General features: G+C 40.8%; 1 protein-coding gene across 3 annotated transcripts in view; it reads left to right on the top strand.

The window, feature by feature from the left end:
* USP24 (ubiquitin specific peptidase 24) overlaps positions 1 to 24,205 on the top strand; it is a 160,402-nt gene extending 136,197 nt beyond the window's left edge. For all 3 annotated transcript variants that reach the window (XM_010350843.3, XM_039473839.2, XM_074380874.1), the window contains exons 55-68: positions 857 to 970; positions 4,448 to 4,544; positions 6,585 to 6,701; positions 7,104 to 7,196; positions 9,050 to 9,152; positions 10,578 to 10,699; positions 11,571 to 11,684; positions 13,222 to 13,287; positions 15,031 to 15,097; positions 16,578 to 16,656; positions 17,620 to 17,695; positions 18,406 to 18,492; positions 18,884 to 18,994; positions 21,451 to 24,205. In XM_010350843.3, the coding sequence (XP_010349145.2) occupies positions 857 to 970; positions 4,448 to 4,544; positions 6,585 to 6,701; positions 7,104 to 7,196; positions 9,050 to 9,152; positions 10,578 to 10,699; positions 11,571 to 11,684; positions 13,222 to 13,287; positions 15,031 to 15,097; positions 16,578 to 16,656; positions 17,620 to 17,695; positions 18,406 to 18,492; positions 18,884 to 18,994; positions 21,451 to 21,513 (1,309 nt within the window). In that variant the 3' untranslated portion in view covers positions 21,514 to 24,205. The remainder of the gene's footprint in view (positions 1 to 856; positions 971 to 4,447; positions 4,545 to 6,584; positions 6,702 to 7,103; positions 7,197 to 9,049; positions 9,153 to 10,577; positions 10,700 to 11,570; positions 11,685 to 13,221; positions 13,288 to 15,030; positions 15,098 to 16,577; positions 16,657 to 17,619; positions 17,696 to 18,405; positions 18,493 to 18,883; positions 18,995 to 21,450) is intronic.
* Positions 24,206 to 24,510: the final 305 nt, after the last annotated feature.

The raw sequence follows: 24,510 nt of genomic DNA, 5'->3' as shown, positions 1-24,510 counted from the left end.
CTTCTCAAAGTATGGAGAGGGTTTTGGACAGATTTTGTAATCAAGAAACTCTTGAGAAAAGAAAAAAATAGAGTGACAACTTCACTTTTATGTGTAATAATCACAGATATATTAAGTGATCTCAGTCTTTATTATTTGATTGAAAAAGAAAAATAATGTATTATTTTTAGTGTGTATTTTCTTTTAGTGTGTATTTTTTATGTATTTTCTTTTAGTGTCTGGCATAGGATTAACTAAGGACACTTGGTCACTTTTGTTTGTGACATTTGCTCATGCCGTTTACACATTGCACACTACTTCCATTTTGCTTATATGGTCGTTGCACACAATGATCATTTTGGGACACTGGAGGACATTAAGAGAAGTGTTACAAGGGCATGGGTAAAATAGTCACTATACGTTTTTTTCTGCCTGAATATATTTTTTTATTCCATAAAGTAGAAAATTAATGATTTTAGCAATAAAATATAAAAATGTCAGTGTAAGCTATTCTGAAAGTGGACATTTTATGAGCAAAATATTGAACGAAACAAAATGCTGTAGTTCAGACCTTTTTTCCAATTAGAGTTGTTTGATGAAGATGCAGAAGGAAGGAGGTAAAGTCTAAGCTTCTTGACACATTTTTGTTTGTGGGGAAAGATGAGCCACACCACGAGGAGCCAAGGAATGCAAAGCATTGGCTTGCCGAGTACACTGAGCCGTGGTAGTAGGCCGTCACTGAGTATCTCTTATCCCTCCACCCTACCCACGATAGACAGACAGACATAGAAATGATAAGGACCAGTGAGAGTGGCACTGCATGGGGTCATTGGCTGGGGTCATGCTCCTAACATTGCTGTCTCCGCTTTTTTTTAAGGGTTGATACTGAAGAATGGATTGCTACCATTGAAGCATTGCTTTCAAAAAGTTTTGATGCTTGTCAGTGGTTAGTTGAATATTTTATTAGTTCTGAAGGACGAGAATTGATAAAGTAAGTGTTTGAGTCTTTTAATTAAAAGAAGTGTGTGTCTCTTGCAATGTTTTAGATTGAAGTTTCTTACAACCCTTTTTATTTCAACTTGAAGTTATTTTTCTGATTAAAGTCAATTTTAAACTCTCTTCACTGAAACAGTGAAGAAATTATTCAGATCACTCCAAAATCATCTCAGGCAAGTATTCAGTGACCACAAGAAGAGCCTGTGAGGCACATCGCCTGCCGGGTGCTCAGAGGCACATGGGTCCTAAAGCCCTGCTGTGGCCCAAGGGGGTCAGAGATGCAAGTCTCTTCCCTCAGGGACTCAGAGTCTGGTGGAAAGAGATAAACAATCCCATGTTACCACACAGTTCACAGTATTGTCTAACGGTGTTTGGATTCTGACTAAAAAATTATTTTTCAAAAATCTACTGGTAGTATATTACCTATGATAGTACATCTACCTGTGTACCTGAAATTAAAAAAAATAGGAAAAGAAACATTTGCTTTTCTGGCAGAAATTCAAAATGCTATGAATATTTATACTTTACTTCCAATCTTCCTCATCAGGTCAGCTTCTCCTGTTCTTGGAAGTTCTACATGTGTTGGGGGTTCCAGCAAGCACTGCTGTGGTCACTGGTGTCCCGTCTCCTCTATTCCCACTGGGCTCCCCCTTCACTCTGCCTCAGCTGTGCCTGCTCCTCACTGTTCAGCTTCACTGAGAAAGTACAGATTAGCAAAGGAGCATTCCCTGTTCCAACCACAGATGCCACGCACCTGCCAGAGTCTGTTTCAGCTTGCTCTTTGGAAGTATCCTCTCTTCTCTCAAAATGAATCTCTCTGCATGTGCAGTGCAGACCTTCTCAAGAAAGTTGACCCTTTAATATCTCACTCTTATTCCTGCATATTTACTTTCTAGAATTTTCTATTAGATCACTTCTGTCAGCATACAAATATGCTGTTTTCTCTCAAAACAAACACACAACAGGGAATTCAGAAATGCAAGTCTCTTCCACACGGTGATCACAGTCTGGTGATAAGTTAAGAGATCTTCTCAGAACTGTTGATCCCACACCCTCTTCCATCTCTAGGTCTGAATTCCAAACATTTATTTGCCTACTTGATATCACCACTTTTTCCTCTAATCTATCTCATTCAGCAACAAAACTGTTCTTTTTCAAACAAATTAGATCACATTACCTCTCTGGTGAAAAATTCTTTAGCGGAATCCTATTGCACTCATAATAAAATCCAAAATTTTCCCAATAACCCGCAAGGTCTTGCTTGATCTGGTTTTTGTCCTTCCAGGCTTTCCTTGACTCAGTCCTTGCTTATCAGGCTTTAGCCTTACTGGCTCGTTGGTTCCTTAGACCTGAAGAGCTTATTTTCCTGCCTAAAGGTCTTTTCACCTGTTATTCCTTATATGGAACACTGTCCTCCCCTCTTTGCATAGGAAGTGGCTTCTCCTTCAGAGATCAGCCTGCATAGCACTCACTCTGAGAGGCAGCTTCCAGTCACCCAGTCTAACAGATGTTTGCCTGTTAGTCCGCTCCCTGTTCTTCTGCCCATCTCCTCCACTAAAATTTCAGCTTCTTGAGGGCCAGGTTCAGTTCATTCCCTACTAGACAAAAAGAGACTGGCAAATAGCGAGCCCTCAAATAGTTATTCATGCATGCATGCGTATATCCATACAATTCATAAAAAGAGTAAACATTTCTTTGAAGTGCTGTGTGCTGTATGTGTTTCCCTTTAGAGTTTACATTAGAGATAACCATTTTTCTAGTTTGATTCCAAAATACCTTTCCAATAGGACTCCTGAGCATTAGGCAAGCATTAGAATGTTACAGAAACATCATCCATTAGGCAGGAACATAGCAAATATTTTATTCATTCCCTTATATCCAAGCAGGCCTGCTTTTAAATATCTCCAGAGAAACTGTAGTTTGTTTCTTTCTTTATAAAGACCAATTACTCATCACTATCAATTGCTGTGATTTCATGTTTGAAGATGTCATAATCTTTTTTTCTGATTACGTATTTCTTTATAATTTTTAAGATAGGTTGTCATTTTTACAACTAAAAAATAAGGATATGTACCTTACTAGTATTTTAGTAACTTTAAATATAAAGGTGTTCTCTTTTAGATCAGCCCCTCAGTGTAGTCTTCTTTTAAGGCAATTCTTTAAGCGTAATTCTAATTGTAAAAAAAAAAAAATAATTCATAGTAAATGTTGCTTACAGATTGATCTAAAGAATTCAGACTACTAACATGAAGGATCCTTTACATCTTTAAGAGTGTTTTATTGTGGAAATGTTTAAACACACATAGAAGTAGGCAGAATGAGCCCTCTCCTGTACCCAGGCTCCAGGCAAGTTGTGGACATTTGCCTGTCTTGTCTTAGCTTTATCAGCGTTCACTCACAACCTACATGCAGGCCTTTTTTTTTCCACTCTGAAGGATTTTAAATTTCAGACATATCATTTCATGATAAATTTTCAGCATGTATCTGAAGGTAAAGTTTATCTCTAGTAGAAAAGTTAAAAAAAATTTTAAGTACTTTACCATTATCACACCAATAAAATTTCTAATTCCTTCATATCACCTTATACCCAGTCCATGTTCAGATTTCCTCCAGAGGTCTCAGAAGTGTCATTTTACCCTTGAGTTTGCACAAATCAGGAACCAGTGAAGTCCACACATGGGTGTCTCTTTTTTTTTTTTTTTTTGAGACGGAGTTTCGCTCTTGTTACCTAGGCTGGAGTGTAATGGCGCGATCTCGGCTCACCGCAACCTCCGCCTCCTGGGTTCAGGCAATTCTCCTGCCTCAGCCTCCTGAATAGCTAGGATTACAGGCACGCGCCACCATGCCCAGCTAATTTTTTTTTGTATTTTTAGTAGAGACGGGGTTTCACCATGTTGACCAGGATGGTCTCGATCTCTCGACCTCGTGATCCACCCGCCTCGGCCTCCCAAAGTGCTGGGATTACAGGCTTGAGCCACCATGCCCGGCCGCTTTCTGTGTCTCTTAAGGCTCTTCCAACCATCAGTTGTTCCTTTGCCCCACTCCCCCTGCCTTCGCCTTGTATGCTATGCCATTTGTTTGGGGAGAAGACTGTTTATTCTGTAGAGCTCCCCATATTCTGGATCTGTTTGCATCCTCTAGGTATTCCTTCTAAGAGAATTGTGCCTGAGTCTGATTGGACCTCTAAAGCTAAACATTATGGGAGTACTTGTTATGTTGTAAACTTTCTTACAGTTGCCACTTAGAATCTTAGTGAATTTTGAACAGAGCCGTGTCGGCTAATATGTAGCATTAGAGTTACCAGGAATAAGCAGAAGTGAAGTGACCTTGGAAAGCTCCACTTGGCCTGTAAGTGCTAACACTGTCAGGAGACTGTGCTTTTGTTTCTTGGCTGTTAGGTGGGACCTGTGTTGGGAAGGTTGAGGTCATGGCAGTGTATCTTGCTTTCTCATACCACCTGTCTTTCTTTCAGGATTTTCTTACTGGAGTGCAGTGTGAGAGAAGTACGAGTTGCTGTGGCCACCATTCTGGAGAAAACCCTAGACAGTGCCTTGTTTTATCAGGATAAGGTCGGTCTCGTTTTTAAAACGTTATTTATACGTTGTGTTTTTACCAAATACTTTAAATTGCAGGTAATAGAGCCTAGGATTGGAGTCTGGTAATTTTGCCACATAAATACACCTTTTGTGAACTGACTTTTTGGTACATGCCAGGGAGAAGGCATTCTGTCCCTTCCTCCTCACATACCAAACACCAGGGTAGGCCCCGAATTCAGGCCTGCTTCGGTCTGCTTTGGGATTTTGTCTCTAGAAACATTCCCTTTTCAGAGTCCTCTCTCAAGAACTTGTATTAGATCTCTCTGAACTGAGACTAATCTGTGTCTGGAGACTCATCTAGACCAGCAGACATTTTGAGCCACCTCTGGCCTTGTCTCTTCGCTCATAAGCTATTTTCCTAATCTAAACCTGCAGCTGGCAACCAAACCAAATAGTGCCATTCATCCAAGGGCATTAAGTCCTTACAGATACAGCAGTTACTTCCCAAGTTTGCTGTTTCAAACAGCTGACACTACATGGAAAACTTTGAAAAATGTTATTTTCACAACAAATTGGCTCCTTATAAATGTTAGCTGGAGGCATTGTTCCTCAATGAACTAACAGATTCTAGAAGTTACTGCTTCAAATACAGATGTTGGCTTTGCTGTGCAACTTTGAGTAAGTCCTATAAGGAGGATGTTGATCCAGATGTAGTACCTGCCACCCAAGCACTTAGTTCCATGAACAAGGCGGTCAAATATGCCCGTTAGGAAGGTCCTAAAAGACTGTGTCTCAATTCCGGGAATCATTAGGAAGTTGAGGTTTACTGTAAGGCAGTGGTTTTGATCAGCTTAAATAGCAGAACTATTTTTTTAAACAAAACCCTACCTGGATGCAGAATATAGAATATAAGCCATCGGAGCTGCTGACGACAGTTCAAATGCCACTGCTCCATCCCCTGTGGAAGTTTCTAAGATGCATCAAGAATTCCTAACTTAAGGACCACATCACTCTCCTCCTTCCTCCCATGTACCAACCCAAATAAAGGATAAAGGCAGAGTTAGTGCAGCCTCCCTACAGATGGGGTCAGGCTGTAGCATATTACCCACCAGCCTCTAAAGACAGTACAGCAGGTGGCAGAAAGAGAAGGGAATGGCAGCTATACACTTGGAAGCCATTTGCTCAGTGAGTTCTGTCTGATGCCCAGCTGATGGATTTTCATGTCTATTTCCCCCATAAATGGAAATGGTGCCTCTTGCCACCCACTTTATATTGTAAAGTACTTTGAAACTGAAGTGCTGTGTAAATGCTAAATTTTGCTGTATTCATAATGGGTGTGACAGGATGGATGGGAATATTGCAGAGTATGAATACCATCTTCAGAGGAAACGAACTAACAAGAGTAGTAAGCCTGGTCTTAATTCTAGATCACAGATGAACTTCTAGGGACTTGTCCAAAAACAGTTGGGGTGGGAGGGAAAGAAGAAGCAATGTCATAACCAAAATGGTTTCTAAACAAATAAAATGTTTTTCAAAGCTTTCCATGAGGCGTCAGCGGGCTCTCAAGTAAGTTCACGGCTGAGTCGATATCACCGTTGTCATTCTGTCAGGCTGTTGCTCTCCATTTGCTCCATCGGCTTGGTTTCCAGCCCCTATGCCTGTGTCTGTGTTTTTTATTCTTTGCATCTGTGATTATGTGAAGAAGCAACATAGTGGAGGGAGGGATTCAGAAATGTCTTCCCTAAACACCCCACCTTTTTTTAAGAGACAGAGAGATACTGGCTCTGGAGAAAATGTGACTCGGCGGTAGCATCATGCCCTTGACTCTGAAATCTAGGAACTGAAACTAAGCTTTTCTTTTAATTATTTCTATGGTACCAATCTTTCTCTGGAAGGTAAAATGGTTAATTCTGTTTTTGCTCTTCAAAGCCTAAGTCCATCTGAATCTGAGACTGGATTGTATCAATCAGACTTTCCTTTTGTTCTTATGATGATTTACCTCAAATTAATCCTGTTATAAATGTCTGTCTTATGTTCTTTTTCTTCATGTAATTTTATCTTTCCTCTAACCAGTTAAAAAGCCTTCATCAGTTGCTGGAGGTACTACTTGCTCTGCTCGATAAAGACGTTCCAGAAAATTGTAAAAACTGTGCTCAGTACTTTTTCCTGTTCAACACTTTTGTGCAAAAGGTAAATAATTTCTTTCCTAATATCTTTTCCTAATACAGAGGATTTATACTCTAAAAACTTTTCAGACTGGTTAGTAAAGTTCTATATGTTTTTTATTATGTTTATTCTTAAAAAACTTGTGAATTATATTACTTCTAAGAATTCTGATAAAGGTGAGTATCATTGCTTATTGATAGCAGTAGAAGTCTGCATTAAAACTAGGAGTTAATTGTTTAGTAGTTATTGTGAACCAATGTGAGGCTCCAGGAGTTTTTTAAATTAGATTTTAACAAGTACTTTCTTATATGGAAATACTATTTTTAAAAAATATATTGACTCCTTAAAACTTATTTAGCTGTGTTTTAAAAACAAATTTTTGTCTTTATAGAAATATAATTTGTTATTCTCAATATCTTGTGACAGCAAGGTATTAGGGCTGGAGATCTTCTTCTGAGGCATTCAGCTCTGCGACACATGATCAGCTTTCTCCTAGGGGCCAGTCGGCAGAACAATCAGGTAAGGACTGCTTTTATGTTTCTAGTGGAATGGCTATGATTTTCATAGCCACTGTGTTCCCTTTTCGTAGGTGATAAATGTTTTTAATTTCATAAAAGTCTAAGCACTAGGAGACTTTAAAATTCTTTGGAGTTAAATTATTTTTACAGCTTCTCCATAGGATTTAGTCTAATAACCCATGGAAATTACTAACTAGAATGTCAATCAAAATGTGAAGTGTGAGTGTCATAAGAGGGAAAGATGGATTCTGACTGGGGAAGGGATTTCAAAAACCTTTAAGGAATAGGTGGCATTGGGGTCTTCTACTTCCTCTCTGGGGCTGTGAACAAGACTATTTTGGTAGTGGTCCTTTTAAGTCAGATGCTGAAAACACAGTCAGAATTCAAATGCGAAGTTGTGCTGTTATAAACTGAATGATATTGCAGATATAATAAATACTCTTGTTCAAATGAAAAGATAGTTGTTTTGGGTTTTTCTGTTGGTTGGTTGGTTGAGACAAGCTCTCACTCTGTCACCAGGCTGCTGTCACCCAGGTTGGAGGCAGTGGTGTGATCAGGGATCACTGTAGCCTAGGCCTTCCAGGCTCAAGCGATCCTCCCTTCTCTGCCTCCTAGTAGCTGGGACTATAGGTACATGCCACCACACCTGGCTAATTTTTGTATTTCGTGTAGAGACAGGGTTTCACCAAGTTACCCAAGCTGGTCTCAAACTACTGGGCTCAAGCCATCCGCCCACCTCGGCTTACTGAGGTTATTTTGTCATAATAGGGTTGAATGTATCCAAAACCAACTCTCCTGTTGGAAATTCCTTTAATGCTGTGTTTCTCCCATCCATTATATTTTGTTCGATAGATTGAAAATATATGAAATGCTAGCATGCGGTGATGAACAGTACTATTTATGGAGCACTTGCTGTGTACTCAATACAACTGATCACTTTATGGTGGTATACTTTGTTACTCACAATTCAGTAAAATTAAGCAGCTTCATCCTCGTTTTCAGGCAAGGATTAAAGCTCAGAGATGTTAAGTAACTTATCCAAGGTCACAAAGCTAATGCATTGGTGGAGCAGGGATTCAGACCCAGCTCTGCTGGTGTCAAAGCCGGAGCCTTTTCCACTGTATGTAACACATTGCACAGGCTACAAAAGACAGCTTTTCAGCCTAGGCTTCCTCTCAGCTTCCTCTTCAGTGTTAAAAAAACAAGTACTGACACCGTCGTGTGCTCTGTGTGTTGATGTTATGTTGAGATTTACAGTATCCCTTTTCCACTTCAAGCTCTTCCATATCTAAGACCCCGTTGACACTAGCAATTGATTTAAATTCACTATAATTCAGCTGCACATGTAATTAATACTGTTTTGCATCTATGGAGCACATTTTTACTTTTGAAAACATTTTCACTTCTATATTTCATTTGGTCCTCAAAAATCACAAAGTAGGCAGAATAAGGAGGTAGCCTTATCTCTGCCAGTACATGAAGAACTCAGATACTGTTGTGGTGAAGAACTCACCCACATTATACAGCATAGTGAGTGATAGAGGCAGGGCCAGACCTGCAGATCTCCAGCCTCAGGGTTTTTTCCGTTGTACTGAGGCCCAGGAAGATTACCTGGCACATTGTAAACACTCAGTACCTAAAGTGAATACCTGAAGGGACTGGTTTTAGAATATGAGTTAATAGAACCCTTTGAGCTGGCTTAAACCTGTGGTTTTCTTGTACTTTGACCTCTTCTATCAAGCATTGAGAAATAATTAAAGCCCAGAATATTATGAGCCAGCAAACCCTCTCCCTTCCTCTTCATATTTTTTCTAACTAAAACACTGACAGCCATTTTATCTTCTCTGATGACAGATACGTCGATGGAGTTCAGCACAAGCACGAGAATTTGGGAATCTTCACAATACAGTGGCATTACTTGTTTTGCATTCAGATGTCTCATCCCAAAGGAATGTTGGTAAGCTTAACATATCTTAAAGAGGTATTGAATTTGTCTAGCTTGGGGAGTAATAATAGCAATTAAGTGAATTTCCCTTGTTTCTCATTCACTTAAAATTTTTGTTTGAATTCACGTTAAACTTGGTAATATTTTACTGGTTTGTCATAAGAGAAAATGAGTCATTTATTTGGGGGAGGTGAGAGGGTATATAAGTATTTTTTTTAATAACTCTCTAGGATTAAAGGCTAATTCAGAGCTCATTTGTCACCTTAATTTGAGCTGATACTGTGGAGGCATAGCCATGGTGTGGGTCTTCTAGCTGTGTGAACCTGACCAAGCCACCTGATCGTTCTGATCTTCAGTGCAAAATACTAAAAACATAATTCCCCAGGTATTACAAGATAATGAGATAAAGTACTTTGTAAAAACAAAGGGGATGCAGAAATAAATCACATCATCGAAATACATTTGTATGTAAGATATAGTTGGTAGCATTTTCCATTTTCCCTCCCAGAACTAGTAGCACAGTCATCATTTAATACAGCAAAAAAAACAATTGTCCTATATGATTATCCAGTGTCCTAACCCATGTATGTACTGTTTTTATACTCTTCCCAGGCCTTGTCATGATAGTAACAACAACCATAGTAATAATACAACCAAACAGCTTTTCAGTGTTTTCTATGTGCTGTGCTTTAAATTTATTCTGTTTAAAGCACAACAGTGCTTTAAACGTACTGTGTTTGATCCCCATACCAAACCTATGAGGAGTGTTCGTCCCAGCCTATGGACGCAAAGACTAAGATACAGAAAGGTTGAGTAACCTCCACAAGGTCGTATAGCTAGTTAGTAGCCTAGAAGCCAAGGCATAAATGCAAGCTCAGACCCAGAAGCTGCTAGGAAGGTCTAATGGCAGGAAACTAAAAAACAGAGAGCCTCATTCTGACAAGAGAAATGTTTATTGTCTAAAGGAACATTGGAGGAACACTTGGATGGTTGTAAGGTAGAGTTTGCTTACTAAACTCTGACTCATCTAAAAAGACAAAGCTACCTAATTTCGTGAGTCCAGACAGTTTTGTAAAGAAAATTAAAGTATGCATTCTGATTTTTCTAGCGAATGAGGTAACTCCTTCCATATGGTTGATTCTGCTTAGCATAATTGGTGTTAGCCATTATTTGGGAACAGTTGTTTGAGGAACAAAAGTGTCTTCTCCACTTCTTCAGTGGCAGCTTTCGGCACTATTTTGTGGACTATATTTTTACCTCTTTGAGATATTATCAAGTAGAAATCACTAGGTATCCTCTAGACTGTGAGGGATCCGCCTGTGTGAGTACTCAGTGTGTGTGCAAGTCTTGAAGGAGGCATATTTCCTTATGGGTGTGTATTCTGTGGAGTAACACCAGGTGAGACAGGTTCTGTTTTGTTTCTTTGGTCTCCTGAAGCTCCTGGCGTATTTAAGCAGCGACCACCCATTAGCATTGCTCCCTCAAGCCCTCTGCTGCCCCTCCATGAGGAGGTAGAAGCCTTGTTGTTCATGTCTGAAGGGAAACCTTACCTGTTAGAGGTATGTACTTGTTATTCTAAAGCCATTTTTTTCTCCTATTTGAGGAAAATTGCTTTTTGTTATTAGTTGTGTTTGGCATGAAGAGTATTGTTAAGAGAAGAAATTATTCTTTCAAATTAAGTTTCTTATATGTCAAAAAGAATAATTGGTGGAAGAGAATATTATTAGTCCTCTCTTCAGCCAAGGTCCAGACCTCCTGGTCCAGCCCAGCCAGCTACCAATCAGGGCCCCAGAGGGAGGTAAATGGCACTTCACCCATCAAAATCATTTCATTCATTGTAGAGGTTTTGACCCCAATCTCTCTTGTGTGTCCCTGGTCCTGGAATACTACAACTATGAACCACACATGTTGTTAAACCTCAGGATGGGGTGGGCTGCTCTCAGCTCTCCATCGTGGCACTTGTATGGCTCAGCCCTCAATCCAACCCTCCCCTTCCAACAGAGCTATGGACGCCATCTTCCAGTCCTCCTTTCCTAACTGATTGACAGATATGTGAATCTATGAACAATATAATTCTGTTTTTTTTTTTAAGTAAATCAACAGTGTTGTGCTATTTAATACATCTTTTTTTTTGGCTTAATATTTTTTGGATAAATTGTTGATTTTTTTTTAATTGTGGAAGCTTTTGCCTTTGAAAAACTGATGGAAACAACTCCTAGAAAAAAGTGCACATTTTCGCAAAGTTGTGTAAAATTTCAGTCCGGCTTAGACACCCTGGCATCTATCTATAGACTTCTCACAGTTAAGAAACTCTGTTTTGAGAGAGTGTTAATTATCTTAAAATCTGGAAGATTTGAGTTAAAGGCAGCAACAACAGATGGACTGTTACCTGTGACATGAAGAGCTGACTCTGTTACGTCCTCCCACCAGGTCATGTTTGCTTTGCGGGAGCTGACGGGTTCGCTCTTGGCACTCATTGAGATGGTGGTGTACTGCTGTTTCTGTAATGAGCATTTTTCCTTCACGATGCTGCATTTCATTAAGGTAGGACCTCAGTTAAACTAGTCATAGCCAGGTAGCCTTTATGTGAGACTCTAGGAGAGCATTTGTTTGCCCCAATGCAGTGTGCTTGTTCTCGGAATTTGTTTCTCCTAATCATGATAGCATAGGCTCATTTTGATTCATTTTTAATCTTTAATTTTTAATTACATAGATAAATTACTACACTCTCTTTGGGGAGAATTTAAGCATAGAAATGAGGCCAAAAGAAAAAATATAGGCTGGGAAAAGAATAAAAAAATAAATAAAAGGGAAGTGAGACCAAAGTCTACTCTGGTCACCAGCAGTCATCCTTGCCCACTGTACCCCAGGGACCGACACTGTTACATTGCTGTTTCCCTCCAGGCCTCTTTGCATGCATTTACACTGTGTATATATTAGTTTCTGCCCACAGAATTCCTGCATGCCTTCTTTTCTGCACCAGTATTTATAGTGGTGATACATGTAGTCTTAACAAGAAGCAGGCGATTAGTAGATTATGTCTTTAGACTCTTACCACAATATGTTTTGCCCTCAGCCTTTTCTGTACAGGCCTATGTCAGAAGTGATTAAGTTCCTACCTTTGCTAGTTACTCATTATATGCCCTTGGGCAGTTTCCTCCTCTGTGACTGATTTCACAGGTTGTGAGGATTCGCTGAGGTGGTATAGTATGTGACGGGCTCAAATAGTACCATACCTGGCCTCTTGGAAGTGTGGTATTTTAACACAATGGTCTTTCCCACCTTTTATACATATAAATGTTATTTAAAATGGCTGAAGGGGACTGTGTTTTATGAATTTTACCTTTTTTGCTTAGCGTATCTTGGCACATTTTTCTATTTAATAAGCTGACTTTTTAGGTACTTCGTTCATAGCATCCTTAACTCAGTATTCTCATCTGTTGTTTTTGTTTGTTTGTTTTGTTTTGTTTTGTTTTTGTCTTTTTGGACCGAGTTTCAGGCTGGAGTGCAATGGCATAATCTCCACTCACCGAAACCTCTGCCTCCCAGGTTCAAGCGATTCTCCTGCCTCAGCCTCCTAAGTAGCTTGTATTACAGTCGTGCTCCACCATGCCCAGCTATTTTTGTATTTTTAGTAGAGACGAGATTTCTCCATTGTTGGTCAGGCTGGTCTCGAACTCCCGACCTCAGGTGATCTGCCCGCCTCAGCCTCCCAAAGTGCTGGGATTACAAGCATGAGCCACCGCACCCAGCTTCTCATTTGTATACTTGTAGCTCTACCAGCATATTCTGGAAAACATGCTAGCATATGGACATATGTAAAATCGGATCTGTTTAGTGACTTGAAATCTCTTCTCTTTCTTCCTTCCTAATTTCATAGTGAAGTATCAGAGTGTTGCAGCTGGAAGAACCTTAGAGGTTGTTCATTTCAGTTCCAGATTTAGCATTTGAGAAACTGAGGCCCAGAAAGGGGAATTGACTTGCTCAAGGTCAGCCAGATGGTGATAGAACTAGGGTTTGAATCTAGCATTGTTTATTATCTTTTCCACTGAAATTTTTATGCTTTTAAAAAATATTTCAGAACCAGCTAGAAACGGCTCCACCCCATGAGTTAAAGAATACGTTCCAACTACTTCATGAAATATTGGTAAGTCATAACTGTTCTGATTCACTTTTATTTAGGAATGTATTAGTCGACAAGTGTTTATAAATAAAAAATTATGTCATTATTGTTTTTCCATTCATTTGGTCTGCGTTTATTGAGTCTTCTTCACGTCAGTCACGTATTTAATACATTTGGTTTAGAGGTGAGCAGTAGTAAAACTACCTCCTCGGAGCTCAAAGTTGAGTGAGGGAGTGAGATAAGTACACAGGCAGCTGTAGTGCAGAGTGAAGGGGAGTGCTAGGTGATGGTTAACCCTTGCCAGGGCCTCACAGTGGAGAAGGCATTGTGTTAGCACAGATGTTGCTAGGGTTAAACTTTACAGTCATCCTCAGAGGTGAATTTCTGACTTTACAGTTTATCATCGAATCTCAGACACTATTGATTATATATATGTACTACTGAAAATATTTTTAAGAGCTATGAAACTGAAATGTAACCAATTGTAGGATGCTTTCCAGTTTCAGAAGTATGAGTAGCAGGGGGAAAAAAAAATCCTCTGGCAGTTACATTGAAGGATGGGCTAAAGAAGGATACAAGATTAGGAATTGGAAGAGCATTTAGGGGTCTGGGAATATTCTAAGTGTGAAATAACAGGGCCTGTGGTGGGGCAAGGAACAGACAGGTCAAGAGGTCTTATGGAAAGAGAATCAGTGGGATTTGGTGACTGGTTATGAGTTACATGAGTGTGGTCCAGAGGTTCCGTAGAGAGTGAGGGCCTGGGTTTCCTTTGGATTCCTTATACTTCATAGAGGGCTTGGCACAGACTGGGCATTTAACAAAGAGTTTTGAGTAAGAAAAGACATCGTGGGTGCCATTTGTTAAAAGCTTACTTTTCAAGTTCTTTACCTCCTTTTGGTTCTAATGCTTTTACAACCTTTGGTAGATTATTGCTCCTTAGGGGTAGGACTGTGTATTGTTAATCTGTCAACAACAAACAAACGTATATATAGTTCATCTGTCAAAACTTTTGTTGGCAGATGAACATTGTGTATATTGGTAGTTTATATACCATGCATAGTTCAGTACTAAGAACTAGAAATACAGCTCTGATAGCAAAGCTTCACATTTTTAGTAAGCAAGTTAAAGCATAAACCTCTTATCCTTAGGATCATAGAGTATATGTCCTCATAACCCACAGAGAACTGTAGATCTAGTTGATAGCAACACATATGTAGGAAATGAACGGATCTTTAAGTATTACTTAATAGTTTTTTATCTTAGTTTTAAGATATATTTGAGATGTCTAGCAGTGATGTAATACTGGTTTGTATTGGGTTTTTGTTTTCTTACCCTTTTTTTTTTTTTGAGACAGAGTCTCCCTCTGTTGCCCAGGCTGAAGTGCAGTGGCACCCAGGCTAGACACAGTCATAGCTCACTGTAGCCTCAGACTCCTGGGCACAAATGATCCTTCTGCCCCAGCCTCCCAAATAGCTGGGACTACAGGCACATGTCACTGTGCCCAACTTTTTTTTTTTTGTAGAGACGGGGTCTCACTTGTTGCCCAGGCTAGTTCAGAACTCTTGGCCTTAAGTGATCCTCCTGCCTTGGCCTTGCAAAATGCTGAGATCACAGTCATGAGCCACTGTGCCTGTCCTGTATTGGTTTTGTTGTTGTTGTTGTTTAACACTAAATTAATCTCTTGAATAGAATTATTTTAAAAAGCACCCATGGCTACGACACAAGCTTCTTATTTCATTTACTAACTTTTGTTTCTTCCTTTCACAGGTTATTGAAGATCCCATACAAGTAGAGCGAGTCAAATTTGTGTTTGAGACAGAAAATGGATTACTAGGCAAGTATGCCTGACCTTATGCACAAATGTCTACAGTAGATATGTGGATAGTCTATTGTTCTGGCCAGTTCTGCCACCTGCTGCTCTCGGTGGATCTACAGTGACTCATACAGTACAAATCTGGTCAGGGCCACTGGGCTTCCTCATTCTGATCAGAAGAATTAACACCCAGGGATCTTCTCACCCTACATGTTCTCCTACTTTTAGTCAGTAAGGTGTAGCTTGGCATTATTTTACCAGATCAGGTAGGATTCAGGAGTGCTGTGAACTTTATTCAACAAGCTAATGCCCACTCCCTGATGTACTCTGTAGCCACTGGGGAGAGAAAAACTGAAACCTGAGACTCAGGATGTTGTCAGGCTCATGAAATGTGAATGTCTTTTTACCTATGGTTTGAGCGTAATCATATTTTCACTGTATACTCTTAAGTTTTTTTGGCAGGACTTTCTTTTTCAGAAGGCTCAATTGACTTTCCTGAGCTATTTATTAGAAAAGGTTTAGTTAAGAATAATTTTAGCCAGCTTCCACCATTTACCTGTATTTCCACTAATCTGAGTCTATTTTAGATTTTGCTATGTATTAAGAGATTTAGGGCCTCCTTTTGTGGTAGAAAGGAGATTTAAACTAAAAAGTTTTGTAGCTTCAGCTTTTCAGGCCACCATTTGGAATGGTGTACTCTAGTCAGAACCATACACAGGCTCTCTGGAACTTAAAAACTATAAACTCCTCAAGAGCAGGACCAAGTATTATTTTTTTTATTTTTATTTTTTTTATTTTGAGCCAGGATCTCACTTTGTTATCCAGGCCAGAATACAGTGACATTGATCTCAGATCACTGCAACCTCTGGCTCCTGAGCTCAAGTGATCCTCTCACCTCATCCTCCCAAGTTGGTGGGATTATGGGCACATGCCACTAGCCCTGCTAAGTTTTATATTTTTTTAATAGGGTTTTGCCATGTTGCTCAGGCTGATCTTGAGCTCGTGACTTCAAGTGATCTACCCGCCTTGGCCTCCCAAAGTGCAGGGATTACAGGCAGGAGCCACCATGCCTGGCCTATTTGTGGTTAAATCCCTAAAACACAGACCACGTGATAATTGCTGCACTGACCCTAGTATCATAAAATTTCATTTATCAAATTAAAAGTGTTATAACTACTGTCAGTAATATGGCATGTGGAAAAGTCTCGAGGTGAATAATCAGGCAGTAAAAAGTTTTGTTCCTGTTCAGTCCTCCTAAAAGTCAAACTTGTGGCACCATGTATGTTTTTTTTTTTTTAACATACTTAAAGTAGTGTGTCTTTCTACCCATTAGAATTTGGAGATTCTGTTAAGTCAGTCACTGCCATGCTTTTAGTTAAGTTGTTCCTTATCAGTTTATTAAAATAGTTTGCCAATTCTTAGAACAAGAGAGCTTGTTGTTACTTGGAGCCACTTTCAGTTGAGTGCTTTATTGTTACAATGTCCTCTTCTCTTCCTTCAGCTTTGATGCACCACAGTAATCATGTGGATAGCAGTCGCTGCTACCAGTGTGTTAAATTTCTTGTCACTCTTGCTCAAAAGTAAGTGCCAACTTTAAATGCAGGGAGGAAATGGTGTTTTAATTACAAGTCAAATATGACCAGAAGAAAAACGTGCCCGGTTTTGATACCTGGAGAATCTGACTCAGTCAGGGCATGCTTGCTTGGAAGGTACAGAACCCTATTAGAATGAGCTCAAAAAACTATGAGGGGGAGTATTAAAAGAGTAGCATATCTTAAAGAATCCCAGAAAAGGTCACCCACCAGACCCTATGTCAGAAGGTCAGGAATCAGGGCAGATATGGAAGCCTTAAGAGCAAGAGTTCATGAGCTTCAACTCAAGGTCTCTCAATAGTGTAACCCAGCCACCAGCTCTTCAGGCTCTAGGTTCCAACCTCAAAATAGCCTCTCACACCTGTAGCTCCTGAGTGTTTGTGAACCCAGGCACTGTGCCAAGAACCTTGCCTGTATTATCTTATTTTATCTTTATAACAACTTCAGGCGGTTAGCACAGGCGTGAATCACGTATCATGGGTGGTTTAAGTGACATGCCTAGGATCATAGAGCGAAAACTTGAACACAGGCTGATTGAGTGCAAAATGAAGGTTCTTTTTTTTTAATTGTGATGAAATGTATATAACATAAAATTTACTATTTCAACCATTTTTAAGGGTATGGTTCAGTGAGTTTAAGTGCATTCACATTGTTGTGCAACCATCACCACCATCTAGCTCCAGAACTCTTTTCATCTTTTGAAACTGAAACTCGGTACCTATTGAAGAATAACTCCCTATTCCTCCCTTCCCCCAGCCACTGGGGAAGCAATTCTAATTTCTGTCTCCATGAATTTGACTACTCTCGGAACTCCATTTAAGTAGAATCATAAATATAAAGACAACTGAATTTTAATGAAATTAGCATTTACATTTCAAAATAGAGAAGTACTAGGAACAAGTATATTTGCAAAGAAAGAACTTGGCTAACAAAAATCTCCTCGGTCACCAGGTGTCCTGCAGCTAAGGAGTACTTCAAGGAGAATTCCCACCACTGGAGCTGGGCTGTGCAGTGGCTACAGAAGAAGGTAATTGAACATTGAATCTTTCTAGCTGCAACACAGGAATCAATAATAGCACATCTTGTCAGGAAAAGTCTCTGAAACTGAATATGGAGACTAACCTTAAAGTGTTTTCAGATTTCAAACGTTTATTTGGTACAGTTTGTATCTTTTTTTTTTTTTTTGAGACGGAGTTTCGCTCTTGTTACCCAGGCAGGAGTGCAATGGCACGATCTCGGCTCACCACAACCTCCGCCTCCTGGGTTCAGGCAATTCTCCTGCCTCAGCCTCCTGAGCAGCTGAGATTATAGGCACACGCCACCATGCCCAGCCAATTTTTTGTACTTTTTTAGTAGAGATGGGGTTTCACCATGTTGACCAGGATGGTCTCGATCTCTTGACCTTGTGATCCACCCGCCTTGGCCTCCCAAAGTGCTGGGATTACAGGCTTGAGCCACCGCGCCCGGCCCAGTTTGTATCTTGTATGCATTAATTTTGTCTTAATACATATGTCTTAACTTCATAGGGGAAAAGGTAGGGATGATGATGTAAGACTGAGGTCTTGACTGAGGTCTAGAATTTGACTGAGGTCTTGAATCACCTTATGTGATGGAAGGTCTGAGTAGACTTACACCCTATTTTGGATGCTTTTAAGACTCAATATCTAATGGTAGAAGCTGTGAACTCACAGGGGCTTATTTGTCACCTCTGATGGCATTTTTGACCTTTCATTGCAGATGTCAGAACATTATTGGACACCACAGAGTAATGTCTCTAATGAAACATCAACTGGAAAAACCTTTCAGCGAACCATTTCAGCTCAGGTGAGAGTCGTCTTTTGTATTCGTGTGATTTAAATCCCTTATGGAGGATTTTCAGTGTGTTTCTCAGAAACTGCAACCTCTGAGAAGAGAGATATGAGTTGAAAATGAAAATAAGCAGAAGAAACAATTTAATTTCTATGAAAAGACAATAGATTGGTGTACACTGATGCAAATATGTGCAGATTATTTGCCTAAAAGGAAAGTCATACAGGTTGGGCAGTCTAGTCACAAAAGTGAACAGGGATTGAGGGGTTCTAGTGGCTGTGATGAAGGCCTCACTCTCAGGCCTCTGGTACCACAGAAGGCCAAATGAAAGGTGGTCTTCCCTGGTGGTTGCTGCCGCCACTGAATGGCCCTTAACTTTGTCATCTTGTATTTGAATCTTTTGCAGGACACATTAGCGTATGCCACAGCTTTGTTGAATGAAAAAGAGCAATCAGGAAGCAGTAATGGGTCGGAGAGCAGTCCTGCCAATGAGAACGGAGACAGGCATCTGCAGCAGGTATAACTGTCAGCATGTCCTTGTGTGCAAAGGGCAGCCTTGCTCTTAAGCTTTCCAAAAAGAATTTCCACAGTCCAGGAAAACAAGATGCCTCCTCTGGAATGTGAGTCCAGAGAGACACCAGCTCTGCCCTCTAGTGCTCTCAGCTCAGCACACACTAACCGTGTGTTTATAGGGCTGAGCAGTGCTGCAGTATGAAGTGAATGCAAGGCCTTCATAGAGGTGTCTGTGGCCAGCCACCCTAATCAACCTGCAGGTAGTCCTGATGAAGACAGGCCACAGGTGGATTTGTTCCAGCTTGTTCACTTTATTTTGCCAGGTTACTGAAAGTCCCTCTTTTGCTCTCACCAGCCTTCCTGGAAACATGGATGCATGAAAGAAAAGTTCCCATGCCCTTGAAATACACCAGGGGAGTCCAAGAAAATTCTGATGTTTATTTTTTTTAAAAAAAGAAAAAAAAAAAAAAACAGTTTTAATACCAATCATGATAGTAGAAAAAGAATATAAATATGTATTGAACACTCACTGTGTGCAAACACTGAACAGTGTAATTAATTGTAATTATTAAATCTTTCCAGTAGCCTGTAACCTTCCTTAATAGCGGTCTCTTCTGTGGTCCCTTCACAGTACTTGGTACAGAATAGGCCCCATTAAATGAAAGTTGCTGATGTAGTGGGTGTCTTTTTTTTTTTAAGTGTTACCTTTCAGATCCTCATAACCACCATTTGAGGAACTGTCACCCTGATTTTACAGAAAGGTAACTGGCCCAGCACAGTGATGTGACTTAGCCCAAGGTCACTCCACACGTCACCTCATCACCTGCTCCATTTGCAGAGAAAATAAAAGTGGTCACAGGAGAGCTCCTGTGGCCACTAATTCCCCAGCATCTGCTCTGTTCTTGTCTCCTCTCCTGTGACAGTGGGAAGTTTGCCTCTGTCCACCCAAAGCTCATCCCCACCATGGCAGAGCGTTGCATTCTAGTGTTCCTGTGTGCATGCATGTAACTCTTCGGTATCCGGAACACTCCCTCCCTGCTAGACCCTACCCAGCAGTGTCTCAGCACACTGCTTCTCTTTTGTTCTGTCAAAGCCTCTCCCTGTTGCCCCTGCCTTCTTTCCTCTCTTTGCAGCCAAACTTCGAATAATTCTCTAAACTTCACTTTCCCCATTTTCTCATCTCTCACTCCCTCTTCAGCCTCTTCCCCCGACTCCCTTCCTCTTCTCTCCACCTCAGCAGTTGGGGTGACAGGTGACCTGCATCTTGCAGACCTCATCTTAGCTGACTCCCCAGCATCCTCTGGCGCTCCTGGTGCTCTTCCTGTTTGAAACACTCTCTTCCGGGGCTTTCCTGACACTTCTCTCTCATAGTTTTCCTCGAACCTTTCTGGCTGTTCCTTCTCCATCTCCTTCCTAGTACAGCCTCTTCGAGGCCACCAGTAAAGGCTCGTGGAGTCTCCGACCTGTGTCCTCCTGCCCACACTCAGTACTCTCTCCGCACTCACCTTGGATTTCTGGACATGAACAGCGAGCTTTCTTGTTCTCGACATTCTCTACTTGGCATACCTTAAAGACCTCAGACTCAACGTGCTCAGCCCCTGCTCCCTGCCCCCTCCGAAGCTGGCCCTCAGTCAGTGTTCCTTATCTCACACACAGCACCCCCGTGTCATCCCAGACAGCTCCCTTCTAAAGAGTGCTCATCCCTTTCCTCCATCTGTCTAAGCCCCTCTTCTCCTGATCTCTGTAAGGATCCTCTCACCTCCAGTCCTGCTTCCCTCTGGGTCACAAGCTAAAACCTTTCAAAGGCTTTCCTTTACTATGAGGAGAAAAGCCAGAATCCTCAACCCAGTCCTGCTTGATCTGGCCCCTGTGCACCCCCCGACTCCATTTTCTGAATTTCATTTATCAAATGTACTCTCTTCCTTCCACCTCAGACCCCTCCTACTCACCCCAAACTCTCACTCAGTTTAGGTTGTCACTTCCAGACTGTCCTTGCTCCTCCCCACCCCAGCGTGATGAGTCCCACAGCACACAGTGAGTATTCAGAATGATCACCACATGTGTAAGCCAAAGGCCGCACAGATGGTAACAGAGGCAGCCTTCAGACCCAGGAGTGGCCCAGAGCCCATCTCTAACAGGTGCATGGCAGGGAGTCACTAATGCCTCTCCTGGCTTTATCACTGCTCTGTCTTCTCACATGGGTGTGGAGTAGCGTTGTGACTTTAGACAAGTCACTGGGTTGTTTCACTGACTAAATGAGAGCATAGAAATGTATATGTTTTACATAATAATGAGTTGTCAAATGTTAGATGTAATAGTTATCATGTTTTCTTACCCTGTCATAAACACTGCATTAAATTGCCAGGCAAAGACATGTTTAAATTTTAGAACACAATTCAGTTGCCTTAGAAAACCTTTTCTCTAACCATCTGAACTTTAGCTTCCTCTTCTTTTCTTCAGGGTTCAGAATCTCCCATGATGATTGGCGAGTTGAGAAGTGACCTTGATGACGTTGATCCCTAGAGGCACGTGCCCAATCTGAGAGGAGTCAAGTCACAATACTGGATGCTCATTACCTTCTTGGAGTCAGAATTTCATCCTTGAACCTTTTGGAAGAACCTGCAGATTGGACTGGGAAAGCTGCTGTGACTTCGGCGGATCGCATATTTCTCAAGGAAAGCGTTTTTAGGCCGCTAGCAGGTTTGGGAGCTGTTTGGCAGTGAGAATTCCGGCATGTGGATCAGCTGTCCTGGGAGTGCGGTCTATATGTGGATTCACATTTCTGTGGAGATTTTCAGAAATAAAGCCAGTGGCAGACTTTTTTGTTACATGAACATACAAGAGTGAGCATAAAGCTGTTGCTTTCTCTGCAATGCTACAAAAGAAATTCCTTTGGTTTTTATATTTTAAGGAAAAAAGCAAGCTGCTTTTAGATATATGGGGGCAAATTTTTAATCTTGCAGTAACATTGAACAGGAATATCCAATTTAAAATGATGTAAACATATGTGATAAAATTCCTTTTCATTGTAAAATTGTAGTTAAAGAAGTCAATTTACACAGACCTTTGTATTTAATATGTCTCCTTATTTGTATAGAATTTCACATGGGTCTAGATGAGAACCCTATGCATAAGCTTGAATCTTGATGAAAGGTTACCAGGATCAAGATGAAAAATTGGGAAATATTAAGGTCTCGAAGGTATTTTTCTGATATAATTGGGATTGAAAAGAGCAATTTTTAAAATGCTGTGTTCTCCAGAAGTACAGGGTGGATTCTTTGACATCAGTCACTTAAAGAAGTTATAAGTTGTTTCCCAAACAGATTTTTAAAACAGCAAAATAAAAGCACTTTAAGATATAATTTTACTGAGTTTGACTTCACAAAATTATCTTTTTAATGCTTGGAGACATATTGAATAAACTGTAGTCTTAAATCATGTGATCTGCAATCATTTGCTTTTGCTTAAAACATAATTACTGAAACCCTTGGTGTTGGTTGTATATGAAGTTAACCGTTTGAGTTGGTACATACTGTTTGCGAGTTTCATAGTAATTTTAATGCAGAGAAGGAATTTGAGAATTGTTTCTCCTCAACATGACTAATTAACACCGAAAAGACAGTCAGGGTTTAAGATTTATTTTCCCAGAAATAAATATAAAGCAATTGAATAACCATCTATTTAGTTGTATTTCCAAAGTATAGCACCATTCATTCATTTATACCAGCTCCCTTTTTGGTGGGGGAGAAAAATGACACCCACGTATTTCATAAATATTTTGTACATTTTGTATTTTGAATTGCTCACATTTTCAGCCCTGTTTTGCCTTTAGTTACAGGTTCTGCCTTATTTTCCTCTCACCGTGCACAGAACTAGGGAGCTTTAGGAAGTGCCAGGTTTCCACTGTCAGTGAGATTTGCCAAGTCACAGAGGCGCAGCCAGCCCCAAAGTCTGGCTGCTGTGGCATTGTGTGGGCACGTGGCCAGGCAGATGGCGTCTCATTGCTGTGCTCTCGCCGTGGCCCAGTCACTTCATCGTCTGACAGTGAGGGTTTCTGTGCCGTCAGACTTCACTTTGTTATTCTGTGACTTCCTGGAGGCTCGGGATGGCCTTTGTCAAACACGCGAAGAAGATGGAAGGGCCAGCACTTAAGAGCAGAACTGTACCCTTAGAGAAACAGACAGAGGCGAGTGGCAAACTTCAGACAATTCCAATGTTCTTGCAGTTTGAAATGTCATGTTCCAGCATTGGTTTTGAGTTCGTGAATGCTTCATGTCCTACTGTTTCCCCTACCCTCTCCTCACCTTCTCTCCACCCCCATCCTCACCAAGAGATTGTGTGGGACGTGACCTTGAAATGCTGGCAGTGATCCACGCTGGGATGTCATCGCTGGCCACTGCACTCTCAGGAGCCCAAAATCAGGAGTGAAATCGCCACTTCTAGTCCCCTTATTTCCTATGGAAACAACGCCTTCCACACCCCAGCACCTGCTCTCCTCACTGTAAAGCTTCATCAGGATCGCCCACAGAATATATTGTATGCTTCAATTCATGTTGCTTACGTCGTTGCTGCAGTGACCATTGTTTTCACTTTGCTGGTAACCACTTGATTTCTGACAGCTACAGTCAGTGAACCTGCTGATGACTTTTTTTAATGTACAACAGTGACAATTATGACAGGCTTACCTTGGAAGAGTTGTCATTTTTACTGCCAATTTTTTGGATGAAGATGTTTTTATAAACCTTTCAAAATGGTCTGCAAACAGAGCAGGAATTGCACAATTAACTCAATGCTGTGTGTTCTCAAGCAGCTCCCTTAGTGAGGCCAATCTTAGGATGGCCGATTCTGCCCGCTGAAGGCATCCTGGGAAAGAAAACAAGCATCCCAGCGGGCATCTCACCATGACTTCTCCTGCAGTCCTCACATAGTCACTGACAACTACAATCAGTTTTAGGAACTAGAGCGCCGTATCATCAAACTTACCCTGTCCTGCCCCGCCTTCCCTGCTAACATTGAGGTGTGTGCAGTTACCTTTTGAGCTTGGAACAAGCAGACTGGAATTTTCCTCTGCTACCTCTTGTGTATAAAATCTTGTTTATAAAATTTGAAACGGAAGTAGATACACTAGGGAAGAACCTTAATTCAAAATTTGGTTCATGCGTGGCAAAGTTCTTAGCTTCTAAGAGTATAAAATAAATTTTTCAAAAACATAAAAGAGTTGGTGTCTCACGATTTTTCATACAGCAGAATACAGCCGTAGTGGGCGGCGGAACAGCACGGGCCTGTGCCTGGTGCTAAATGGTATTATGATTCCTCTTAGCACTTAACACTGATAAAGGAGACTGTGGGTTCTCAGCCTTTTCTGTTCTTTCGTCTGGAGAGGCTGACTGTTGTAGGATTCATCTGCAAAGCTTAGAGGAGGATGCTGAACTTAGGTTGATGGTCTACATTCATCTCCACCAAAGCTTTCCACTTTCCCAAGTGGTCCCCAGCATAGATTTGTGTCACTGGTCACGCTGG

This window comes from Saimiri boliviensis, chromosome 11 (genome assembly GCF_048565385.1).
Source record: "Saimiri boliviensis isolate mSaiBol1 chromosome 11, mSaiBol1.pri, whole genome shotgun sequence".
Taxonomy (NCBI): domain Eukaryota; kingdom Metazoa; phylum Chordata; class Mammalia; order Primates; family Cebidae; genus Saimiri; species Saimiri boliviensis.
Note: the sequence above shows the minus strand (reverse complement) of the source record. Positions and strands in the feature narration are given on the sequence as shown.